Here is a 12,656-nt window from a genome sequence, read left to right as displayed (position 1 = left end):
ATCAATTAAGTCGACGTCTTCAAGTGCTACTGCCGGTGCTACTCCGCTTCGCATTTGTCCGCCGGCATTCACCAAAGGAAAGCTTGATGGCACCAACTACACATTGTGGAAATTCAAAACTTTTCGCAATTTTGGATTTATATGAATTGTTGGATACGGTGTTGGGGCCAAATGGTGCAGACCCGGAGCCCACTACAACATATGATCTGGCAAATCCAAGCGTTGTGATTCCCCCGGATGCTACTCTTCTACATGCCTGGAAAAGAAGGAATGCAGATGCATTATGCGCCATTGTTGTGTGTATAAGTAATTCTGTCCTCACTTTGGTTCAGCATACTACCAAAGCACATGAAGCTTGGAACATATTGGCTCGCCAATATGAGGCGCACAATCACACCATAATTAAAAATTTGGAAAATCAGATTGTTGTTGAAAAACTTGTTGATGGAGAGAAAGTGGAGGCCTTTATCAAGCGGATTAAGGAACTCCAAGATCAATTAGCTGCCGTTGGTGTGGCTATTTCTCCGGAGGATCTAGCTCGGCGCTGCATTCACATACTTCCGACGAGAGATGATGGTCTCGTTACGGCACTCAACACTCAGGTTCGTCCAACCCCTCTTATGTTTGAAGAAATGAGTGCAATGTTGCTTGAAGAGGAGCTGCGACTCAGGACCAGGGATGGTGGAGGTGATGCTGCTTTCACAGCCAATGCAAAAGGCAAGGGGACTACATCAAATGCCTCTAAGAAGAAGCCGAAGAAGAAGAAATTTTCAGGAACTGTTTTTATTGTGACAAGAAGGGTCATGCTGTCATGTTGTTAAAGATTACAGGAAGAAGAAAGCAGACGAAAAGAATGGAACCATGAAAGTTGTTGGAAGGAAAGAGAATCCGCTAACAATGCTGAGGTAGACCTTGAACTATGGATTGTCATAGAAGAGGTATGCTCATTAGCACAAACTCCGCCTGTAGATGGTTATTGGATTCTAGATAGTGGTGCATCCCGATATATGACTAGTAAGAAAGATTGGTATAGTTCTTGGAAGTCTCTATAGGAACCCATAAGTGTAATTGTTGGGAATGGTGCCAAATGTCCAGCCGAAGGGTTTGGAACAATTTTTTTATAGTTGCTACAGGTGAAATCAAAGAGCTCTCTAATGTGTTGTACGTGTCCCAAGAAGAATTTGTTGTCCATTGTTGCAATCACTGATTGTGATCTTAAAGTCCGTTTCAAGAAAAGTGGAGCAAAAATCTTGGATTGCAAAGGAAACACAGTGGGAAAGGGTGTAAGATGCAACAACCTTTACAAACTTTCTGCACTTACGGTCACTACAGAAAAAGGTACAACTTAATTATGGCATGAGAGATTTGGTCACTTAAGCATTGCTGTGCTAAAAGAGATGCAAAAATCTGGGATGGTAGCACACATGCCTCAAATCTCAGATATGAATGAAGTTTGTGAAGCTTGCATGATGGGCAAGCAACAAAGAAAGACATTTCCACAAGAGAGTAGTAATCGAGCTCAGTCTTCTCTGGAGTTGGTACACGCAAATCTTTGTGGTTAAATGTCTACATCCGCTTTGGGTGGATCTTTCTACTTTTTGTTGTTAGTCGATGACTTTAGTAGAAAGATGTGGGTGTATTTGATTCGTGAGAAGTCTGAAGCTTTTTGGAAAGTGTAAAATGTGGCAAAAGCTTGTAGAAAACGAAACAAGAAAGAAGGTGAAGAAGTTTTGCACAGATTGACGAGGAGAATTCATCTCAAATGAATTCAACAACTACTGCAATGAGCATGGCAATAACTACTGCAAGGAGCATTAACTACTGCAAGGAGCATTGCATAAAACGTCACCTTACTACAGCTTAAACATCACAACAGAATGGAGTTGTGGAGCGCCGCAATCGGATGGTGGTAGAAATGGCAAGGTGTATTCTCAAAGCCAAGGGTATGCCAGATTCCTTTTGGGCCGAAGCAGTAAGTAAAACAATGTACATTCTCAATCGAAGCTACTCAAAGGCTTTGAAAGGGAAAATGCCTCAAGAAGCCTATTTTGGTAAGAAACCTTGGGTCTTGCATTTCAAAACATTTGGGTGTTTCTGTTATGCACATATTCCTAATTCACAAAGAATAAAGTTAGAAGCCAAGAGCAAGAAGGGCGTATTTCTCGGATATAGTGAAGAGTCTAAGGCTTATAGACTCTATGATCGAGAGGCAAAGAAAATACTCACCAGTTGGGATGTGCTATTTGAAGAAGGGCCACATGCGGTGGAGAAACCAGGTTCGTCCACTTTCTCATCAAATGAAGAAATAACTCACCATGTGCTAGACCAAGGTCAAGTAAAAAATCAAGAGGAGGAGTTGTCTAATGATGACAACTCAAATAAATCTAACCAACCTGTTGTAGCATCACAGAAAAAGCCACTACCAAAGTGGGCTCAACAGCTTTTTACGCTCGAAACCCTCAAGTTCACAATCCTCATGAAGAGGAGGGGGATTTGCGACGGTCAAAGAGAATAGAGGAGCAAAGGAGAGCCTCCGAACACACCGTCAACATGGCTCTCATGATAGAAATTGTGGGCTCTGTGAAGGAGCTAGCCTCCGTCGACGAGGGCATGGCTTATTCAAAGTGGAAGGAAGCGATGCAATCAAAGTACGGTAGCGTCACAAATAATGACACTTGGGAAGTAGTGGATCGGCCTCCAAAGAAGAAAGTCATCGACACAAAATAGGTGTACAAGCTCAAGCATAAAGCTGATGGCTTTTGCAAAAGTACAAAGCCAGGTTAGTAGCACAAGGATTCTCTCAAGTCGAAGGCTTTGATGTTAGTCACACCTTCGTTGCCACAGCTCGAATGACAACTATTTGTGTTGTGCTTGCTCTTGCTGCTATCTATTTGTGGGTTGTTTACCAAATGGATGTTGTGTTTGTATTTTTGAATGGACTTCTCAAGGAGGAGGTGTATATTGAGCAACCACGAGGATTTGAGACACATCATTCAAAATAGAAGGTTTGCAGATTGAAGAAGGCTTTATATCGTTATATGGCATGAAACAGTCTCCAAGAGCATGGTATGTTAGAATTGATAAGTTTGTAAAAAAACTTTGCTTTAGAAGGAGTGCTTCTCAAGCAAATTTATATGTGCTTAGAGAGAATGGAAAACAAGTCATTATTATCTTGTATGTCGATGATTTGATAATCATAGGTGACCACAAAGAGCTCATCCAACAAACTCGTGGGAGTTTGAGTTCTAAATTCGAAATGATAGACTTGGGTTTATTGCATTACTGTTTGGGATTGAGGTTTGGCAATCCTTAAAAGGCATCTTCATCAAAAGTATGCAATAGAGATCCTAAAAGCTTTTGGCATGATGGTTTGCAAACGTGTGAGCACTCGAATGGAGGTAAATGCAAAACTCTCCATGGAAGATTCTTCTCCCTTAGTCGACATTAAAAAATACAGAAAACTTGTGGGAAGCTTAATTTTCTTGTGTAACACCAAGCCAGATACTTCTTTTGCAGTAGGTGTTTTAAGCAGGTTTTCCAACCAACCAAGGGAATCTCACTGGAAGGCAGGTATGCGTGTTCTTAAGTACATCAAAGGTACTTTGGGCCACGTCATTGTTTATGGCATTGACACAAATACTAGTGGGTATTGTGACTCCGATTGGGCAGGAGATTGTGACTCTAGAAAGTCAGTTTTTGGATTTTGTTTCTCACTTGGTTCTGGGGTGTTTTCTTGGATCAGCAAAAGAAGCAGTCAACCGTCGCTCTTTCTTCAACGGAAGCAGAGTATGAAGCTACTAGTTTTGCAGCTTGTGAAGCAGTTTGGCTAAGGCGAGTTCTCAGGGACTTAGGTGTTTCTCTTGATTCAACAACAACAATTCAATGCGACAACCAGAGTTGCATGGCGATTGCCAAGAACCCCGTCTTCCATGCACGCATAAAGCATATTGAGGTTCAGTGTTCAAGAGCTAATTGAGGATGAAATTATGGAGCTAGAGTATTGTCCTACTGAAGATAATTGTGCATATATCTTCACCAAAGCTCTAGGGAAAGACCAGCTACTTCGACATCTTCATCCACTTGGAGTTGGCACACGGCCAACATAGGGCATGTTCAGGTGTTCATTGAGGGGGGGTGTTGGTATACATACAATGCCCACCTCTCTCAGTTTTGCCATCACAATATATGCTACACAGTTTGTAAGGCCCCCATATGAGGAGAAGCCAATGGTACACATATATTTGGTGGATTCGAGCTTTGCACACTGATGAGACAATCAGAAAATGGCCGTCTGGTGGCCGGTTGCCCATGGTCTTTGGCCGGTGGTTTTTGGCGGGTGGCCGAATTCTAGGAGGACTTGTCTACCCAAAAGCGGCTACACATGGGCGCATGGGAGAGTCCTACTTGGACTTGGCTATCTAAGGGTGGCCTACACATGGGTGTTCAGAGGCTCCCTTACATATATATAAGGTGGCCTTCTCATGAGTAATCCTTACATCTATATAAGGAGGCCTTGACGCACACACGCACATCTTTGTTGAAGGTTTGTTAGTCCCTTGTATTCCTATTTGCTCTAGTTGTTTAAATCGCTAATTAAGCTCTACCTTGAGAGCGCATGGGTGGATGACGTCATCACTTTGTAATAGTGTGCTAATCTAAAGTTTTTGATTTGCCACTAATCTACTTTGCATCGTATCTCTCTCTACTCTCCTTGCTACTAGATCCTTATTGTATTCCACATTTCTTATATTATTGAGATGGAAGGGTGGTGATATTGGAGCGACGCTGTGCATGACGGTGCGAGACCTATGTGATCACACTAAAGCTGGCAACCTGGAATTTCAATTGGTCACTTCGTCTTGATGTAGGGGCATTTGAGGATAGCTTTACGGGGAGAGACATCGTCTTTTACTCAAAGACACACCAGACATCGATGCCACATGTGATTGGATACAACCTGTCGAGTAGAGACGAGATGAGAGCATAGGGTAGAGGATAAAGAGGAATAGGAGTTCTATTCAGAGAGGAGTTTCAGCCACTTGTGCACATTGTTCGGAGAGATGATCAAGCCAAATACATGTGGGTGAGATTGAGGGCTGAGACATGTAGATTCTTGCACATTGTTATATGGAGAAGGTCCATTGCAGTGGTGGTTTGCCAGAAGAGGAGGCCTTGGCACACTTATAAAGGCCCTTGGCCAATTCAAAAGTAGTTACATGAAAAGCGTTAAGCTCCAAAGCTCTAGTGCCCAAAAGCAGGCACCCTCTGGGCCATCCCGTGAAATGCAGGCGTCCGTATAGTGCCACGTCAATAGTGTAAATGGTGCCGCAATTTGGAGGCTAGGCCATACAATACTGCCATGTCAGCATGCTTCTACTCAATTTGGTCATTGAGCTGGGGTACCATAAGTTTTAGGCCCCTCGATTGGGGTACCATAAGTTGGTACAAGTTATTTAGTACCCTTTAATTTGGGCCACTCGAATAGGTTTCATAAGTTGGTTATACTTCCTCAGCTTCTTCTTGAGAGTTTCTAGGCCTTTCTGTCCAGACTCTGTCCTCTAGGCCATGCCACATTGTCACTTTGTGACATACCCCCCTCTTGAAAGAATTTTGGGTCGATCCCCACAAAATCCGGTACTAGTTTTGCCTTGGTCTTTCCTTTCTTTGCTCACTCTGCCGCTTTGGAACTCTCTAGCTTGTCCTCAGCCTGGTCATTGGACGCTTTGTTGGGGCACTTGGCAAGCACATGCCCTTGTTCCCCGCATCTGTAACATTTGTCCTCTTTGTAGTACTCGGTGCAGTCTAGCTGACAATCTAGAGCTTGATGGTTTCTTTTCTAGTGGTTTTCCCTTCTTCCTATTACAGTTGGTCGGTTCTTTTGTAAACAATAACGGGTTCTTTTGCAAACAATAACTTTGTATCTTTTTGGGACGTTCACAACAGAACCTATTAACTTGTTCTTTGAAGGTGATCTTCTGGAAGAAAGAAACAGGTAGAAAAGTATCCCAAAATCTGTGGCAATGAGTATCCAACGTGTTGTCCTTGGTCATCCTCAGATGATTCTAAGGGGTGATCACATCTTGTTCATATTCTTGAGTGAGCTAGGACGAGGTAAAAACTCGCTTGAATTTTAACCACTTCGTCAGTGCTTCCCTGCGTAACAGTAGGGTAGACCATCATGTTTGGGCATTCCCTTTGAGATATGACATCGCTCTTTGTACCTTGGAGTGCTGTAAGTTACACCCTCTCGAAAAGCGATGTCAAACTACTGGATAAAAGTGAGGGCTTTGTGGGTATTTCTAAAGCTTGAAGTATGAAACTTCCTGCCCACCCTCCTTGAAATCCTTGGCCTTCTTGCCCTTATCCTCAAGATCGTTGTATTAGTTGGCTCGGTACATGAATTTCTCTTCGTCGAGTACATCGGCCCATTGGAATGTGAACTCTCAGAGGATGAAGAGTCCTCATTTGAACTGTCAAAATGCTTCCGAGACTTCGTGTGGGATCTGCTCTTCTTTGCCTTCTTCTTGCCTTTGTTTTTTTTTTGAGTCTCTCTCTTCGTTTCATGTCTTTTCTGCTCGCATCGCTGGAATAAGAGCAAAAGGAACTTTTTGAATTATGAGAAGAGGACGATGATGAAGTGGGGTCATCCTTGAATCGAACACGCTTCTTTGGTTTACTGGCAGCCCCAAAGGTAGATTTGCAACCCAAGTAGTCGGGATAGTCCGCCTCGACTCTTTTTCCATGACTGCCTCTTGGTCTTCATGAATCTACTAACTCGTCGCTCTACAGCTTGGTCAAAATCATCCTTTGAGTACACTCTCTGTCTAGTTACCGCCGGTGCAGGTTTCTTCTTTAAAACCGAGTTGAGAGGTGATTGGATGGCGGCATGCCATCGGGAGTGCACCTCGTCAAGTGGATGCTTCGCCAAAAACTTCACGTGTATTGGGGATCCTTGGAGTATCATAGCATCTGTCGAGCACAATTGTTGACCTGCTATTGACGCTTCATCTCTATTCTCTCATAAGCTGTGGGTGGAGGTGGACCATACTTCTCTTCCAATTCCTCGTAAAGGGGTCGGCTCCCATTGGAATCCCTGTTGGTTTCTTTGTCGCCCAAGCCATCGGGTGCGATAGTTTCCTCTTGGCGGGATTCGTTGATTGAATCTATGTGTGCTGTGAGTAAAGGGATCGGATCCTCCGCAGAAGAATTGTTTGTACTCTGATACCATTGTAATAGACTTGGACACCCCAAGCCGAAGGTCTAATGCAACACACGAGAGAGAAATTGAAACAACCGGACTAAACTGAGAGAGAGGCAACACGGCACGTCTGAGTTCTGCGCCCAGATGTAGTGACCCCAAAGACTGGCGCCCCTCTTTGATATTTCTTAATTATTATGCTTCAACAAGTACAATGTCTAAGGGTCCTCTCTGTCTGCAATGCCCCCAAGCAAATCTGCTAGACGAGGAGGCCCTGGCACACTTATAAAGGCCCTTGGCCAAGCAGTGACATGAAAAGCATTAAGCCCAAAAGCAGGTGCCCTCTGGGCATTCCGTAAAAAACGTAGGCGTTCGTATAGTGCCACTCAATAGCGTAAATGGCGTCGCAATTTGCGGGCTAGGCTGAACAACGGTCTACGCAATTTGGTCACTTGCTTTAGTTTTCAAGGTTTTAGGCCCCTCGGCCGGGGTACCATAAGTTGGTACAAGTTATTAAGTTAGTATCCTTTAATTTGGGCCATGCAGATAGGTTTCATAAGCTAGTTAAACTTCTTCAGCTTCTTCTCAAGAGTTTCTAGGCCCTTTTGTCCAAGCTCTGTCATCTAGGCCATGCCACATCATCACTTTGTGATAAGCGACATTGACCTCCCCCCCCTCCCCCCTTCTTGCGAGAGCTGACTATGGAGGACATTGAGGCCATACTACAAAGACCAATGAGAGTTCATGCATTAGACCTCATGTGATTGTACCCCTCCCCATATGTTTTGAGATGATGTATTATGATTTATCTGATGCTGATGATGAAGATGTATGGTTGGCTTACATACCTACCCACTCTAGGTACCCTCATTTATGTTTATTTTTATCTTCCCAGACATTGTACTAGAGTCACACATGGATGCAACCTTTTGGTCTCGCAGGTCATTTTGGCTTTTGAAGACTTTAATATAAAATTTCGTTTCATTTCTCCTGCATGCTCCCGTGTCAAAAGGCCTTCCACTGCAGTTTGGCAGGAGCTACCTTGATCGAAACATTCTTGCAATGAAATTGGATTGCAGAAAAATCAATCGCAGTAAGAATGTGCACATATGCTTAAACATTAAGCAGGCTTTTAAGTCTCTCTTCTTAATTCAGTCTTGGCGTTAGGGTCTCACCTGGGCTGCTGCATTGCCTATAGCATGCTATGGAGTATACCAAGAGGGAAATCGAGAGACTGTTTGTACAGCAATGTGAGACATTTGTGTAGTCGTATAGAAATACACAACATACGGTGTGGTTTTATTTAGGGTGAAATGCTGGTCAGATGGTGTTTCTTGTTGAATCAACTTCGTTTCTGGGGTTTCAGGGCAATTGCATTCTATTTGGCCATTTGACACATGCTGATAAAGTTGCAGAAGCTTCTGTTTAAGTTCATTGATGTTTTATGAATTTTCTATGAATACACATTGTGTTAAATGCGATACTGACAGTGGAGTGCCCTTCATTGAAGTTTGTGCTCACAGGTGAAGAGGGACTTTTGCAGCATGCCTCACTGCAAATGAAGAGAATTGCTGCAGATGGGCAGAGAAGTCCTCAGGAAAGGTTTTATATGAAGACGCTTCGATCCTGTAGAGAGGGACCGGATGGCACCGAGGATTTGACATTTGTAGAGTCTGTTCTTGGTCCTATCAAACAATGGGTTGATAAGCGCATGGAAGACTATCACATGCACTTCACTGATGTAATTCTTGCATTATTGAACTAGTTTGTTTATTAAACATAAGGGCAATAGCATTTGTGCTCTTGCTTAAGATTAAAGTGCACATTTTGATGATCATGCGATGCTTTCTACAGGTCTCCAAGATGGAAGCTCTCATGACACTCACAATGGTAGCTGGCAGGCTTCTGGCAGATGAAAAGGACCAAACTGGCGTAAGAAGCAAATTGCTAGACTCATGTCAAGCCTGTGTAGTTGAAAGAAGACAGTAGAAAGACTTTGTCAAATTTGTGTGTATTTACAGATAGCAAGGATGACATCAGCAGCAGAGATGGCTGCAGTGGCTAAACAAGCGGAAGATTATATTACATCTTCTGCAAAGGCTGCTTTTGTGAGAGTAAGTCAATATTCTGAATGTACTGAACTTTTTCCGAAGAGTCAGGCTTTTGAAAAGCTAATTAACTGTTTTGTTTGATAATTAGGCATTAAAAGAAGTAGATGCAAAGCAGGAATCGGAGAATGAACATCCGTTGGCAGTGCTGGCAGCAGATGTCCAAATACTTGTAAAAAAGGATGCAACTTTGTTTGCTCCTATACTTTCTCGCTGGCACCCTCATGCAGTTCCTTTTTCTGCTTCACTCTATCATAACCTTTATCAGAAAGAGTTGGTGAGCTACACTCAGACATGGTTGTTGCTGTTGTGTATACGTTTATTTGTTGAGCTTATTGTTTACATCATTGTGTGTGCGCTAGCTAGAAACCCTTCCTCGATGGGGTTTCTGTTCTCACGGATGATGTGGCTTCAGTGCTTCCGGCAGCCGATAATCTAGAACAGTACCTGATGAGTCTTATTATGTCTGCTGGTACCGAGAGGGACACAAACTTTTACAAGGAGCAGTTGAAACCATTTCAGGTTTGTCTCAATCCAAAGAGCAGATATAACTGTTTGCCATTCTAAGAAACTTTTAATTTAGCTTATGGACAGAACCCGATGTCCTACAATCTTTCAAAGAAGCTGAAAAGAATGCACTTGTCACTCTCGTCGTGACATTTTCTTCCAATAACTGTAGGTTGAGGAAATTTCTGGGACGCTGATAATGAGATGGGTCAACATGCAGCTGAGCAGGGTCTCGGAGTGGGTTGACCGTACATTACATCAAGAGGTTATTAACTAAATTGACATTCACATGTTTACCCAAACATTTAATGACTTCGAATTTTGATGGCTTTTCCTTTCTTTGTTTACAAAAAGAAATTCTCTCTCCTAATGTTGAAACGCGTGCAAATGCACATTTTCCTAAGAGGAAGAGAGAAATAAAATGAAATAAAATGTTTATTCAGGTCTAAAAAGGCCCTAAGGTAAACATTGCTACAGTTGTAGGCAAACAAGTGAGTTCAACGGAGCCAGCTGGTAGCATGTCTCTCAAAGCCTAATTTCCACACACACATACTTTTTTTTATTTATTCTGTTTTGATTAATTTACAAGTGGGAAACCTCAAAACGAGGAAAACCCCTCAGAAAGATCAGATACAAAGGGAGGAACATAGAAGTGTTCCGTGATGTGAAAGCTCTAAAAGCAAACATAGAAAAGCTGTAAGATGTCCAAGGATATGTCCCCAACATCAAAGAAAAATGTAAAGATTGCCTAAGCGAAATCTTGATGAAGGAAAACAATCCACCTCTTTTTGATGGAGCATGCGAAAATTGCGTTGGCGCCACAAAGACCATAGTGACCAAAATCTGACCCATGTGAAGAAGATCGCAAATTGTTGAAGGGAGCTTGGGAGAATGCCAAAAACCGAGAATTGTTTGTGGAAAACTGCCGAGGGAAATTGGAGGCGCATACAGGCAGATATGCAGTCAAGGAAAGCCCTGGTGAAGCGACAATCCCAAAGCTGACAGTCTCATCACTGGCTGAACATCTGACACAACGAGAAGAGCTGATGCGATGCGCCGCAAGGAGAGTTCCAACAAGGATAACTCCAAGCAAACAGTGCCAAAGAAACATACGCTCCTTAAGAGGCAAGTGGCACTTCCAAATTGCAGTAAGAGCCGTTCTCCACCATTGATTAGATTTATGCGAAGACCAAAGCGACAATGATCAGCCAGCCAATAATCTTGCAAAAGAGAATCATAAATGTTGTGGGCCGAAATGGCATCAAGAGGAGTGTCCGATAAAGTCCAATCCCGCATATGGCATCCCCTGGGCAGTGGCAGAATGGGGAGGAAAACAGCCAGCATATGCTCAAGCACACTCCAAATATGATGATAATGCACACCCAACCCAAAGCGTGCAGCTACGTGAGAAAAAGGAAGCATGTTCTCTGATTAATCCACCACATCATCCACCGTACATATGCCTTGGCAAGAAAGGAACTATGCCTAGCGAGGTGAACGATCAACAAGAGTAAGAGAGAATGCCCTATTCTAGTGAATGCTTTTCAAGCGTACAAATTCCCATCTGGTTGTTCTCTGCCATGCCATTAAAGATGATTTGTAACGGCTTTCCAAGCAAAGAGCAAACTAGAGGTGCCCGAGCAACGAGGAATGTGGCCGACGATCGTGCCAAACACAATCTCCTAGAGGGAAATATGTCAGTGACCAAAGGCGAAAGTGGTAGCATGCTTACATAGTGCAACGATCATAACTATCCATGGACTAATGTGCAAGAGTAGGCAATAACATGGCCTTCCTCGCTAAAGCGTGGCAGCGAAGGTCCAAAATAATCAATCCCCCCAAAACGCTTCGGAGTGCAAAGTTTCTCCATTGATAACAAACGGAGGCCTTTCTTGTGAGAACTAATGTGCCACAAATGAGATACAATATCAAACATAAGCAACGAGAGGCGAGAACGAGGCCAACGCAACAATGGCAAGTAGAACTGAACATAAGCCATCATGATGCTTTGGACAATACAGAGTCGAACATGTAATGGCCATGTAGACTGTTTCCAATAATGCAATTTGACATTGAGGCATTGCATGACCCAATCCACTTTTTGAGTATTGGTTACTTGCCAATCAATAGGATACCACAAGTGTCTGACAACCACATGCGGATCAAGAATATCGTCGGGCCATAAAAGATGGTGCCGGTCACATGCATGAGTTTGGATTTCCAAAAATTAACCTCAAGGCTCCTTGCTAGACCAAATGTATCCAATGCTTGCATGTCATCTTGGTTATTGTGGGGCATGAACAACGAGTCATCGGCATAATCCTGCCCAATAAAGTCATCCAGCGATAATTCAACCCAGGAAAACAAATGAGTGAAGTCAAGTGATCCGAATGCAACAACAAGGGGTGAGTGGCAATGGCGTACAACAAGGTATTGGGTGGGCAACCCTGCCGTTAAACAGAGCATCCAAGAGGCCAAGGTTCGGTGAGCTAACCATCAAGAAGGCCCAAAGACGTATTGTAAGCATATAGGAAATATACAACATTGGCTAACTTCGGACCGAATCCAAGGGCCCGCATTGTAGCGGCAATGAAATCCCACTGTACTGTATCAAAGGCCTTTTCAATGTCTACCTACATAACGAGTATATCATGTTGGGTATATTTGGCATATTCCATTCCAATCAATACATTATATAAAATTTGGCGACGAGGGATGAAGCCACACTATTCCGAATGGATACCGGCAATAAGAGGTTCCTTGATACGATGTACAATCATTTTAGCCAAGATTTTATATATAACCGGCATAAGAGTAATCCGCCGCCAATGTGAGAACTGCTC

The 12,656-nt window shown here is 43.1% G+C and overlaps 1 protein-coding gene across 3 annotated transcripts in view; it reads left to right on the top strand.

Annotated features, from left to right (window-relative positions):
* Window positions 1-12,656, top strand: part of LOC147461334 (plant/protein (DUF810)) — a 113,276-nt gene that overhangs the window by 52,411 nt on the left and 48,209 nt on the right. For 2 of the 3 annotated variants that reach the window (XM_086508905.1, XM_086508907.1), the window contains 6 exons: window positions 8,709-8,939; window positions 9,053-9,130; window positions 9,220-9,312; window positions 9,398-9,583; window positions 9,673-9,828; window positions 9,986-10,078. In XM_086508905.1, the coding sequence (XP_086365031.1) occupies window positions 8,709-8,939; window positions 9,053-9,130; window positions 9,220-9,312; window positions 9,398-9,583; window positions 9,673-9,828; window positions 9,986-10,078 (837 nt within the window). The remainder of the gene's footprint in view (window positions 1-8,708; window positions 8,940-9,052; window positions 9,131-9,219; window positions 9,313-9,397; window positions 9,584-9,672; window positions 9,829-9,985; window positions 10,079-12,656) is intronic. The other variant, XM_086508906.1, reaches the window with a different exon arrangement.

This window comes from Adiantum capillus-veneris, chromosome 3 (genome assembly GCF_014529385.1).
Source record: "Adiantum capillus-veneris isolate H3 chromosome 3, ASM1452938v2, whole genome shotgun sequence".
In the NCBI taxonomy this organism is placed as follows: Eukaryota; Viridiplantae; Streptophyta; class Polypodiopsida; order Polypodiales; family Pteridaceae; genus Adiantum; species Adiantum capillus-veneris.
Note: the sequence above shows the minus strand (reverse complement) of the source record. Positions and strands in the feature narration are given on the sequence as shown.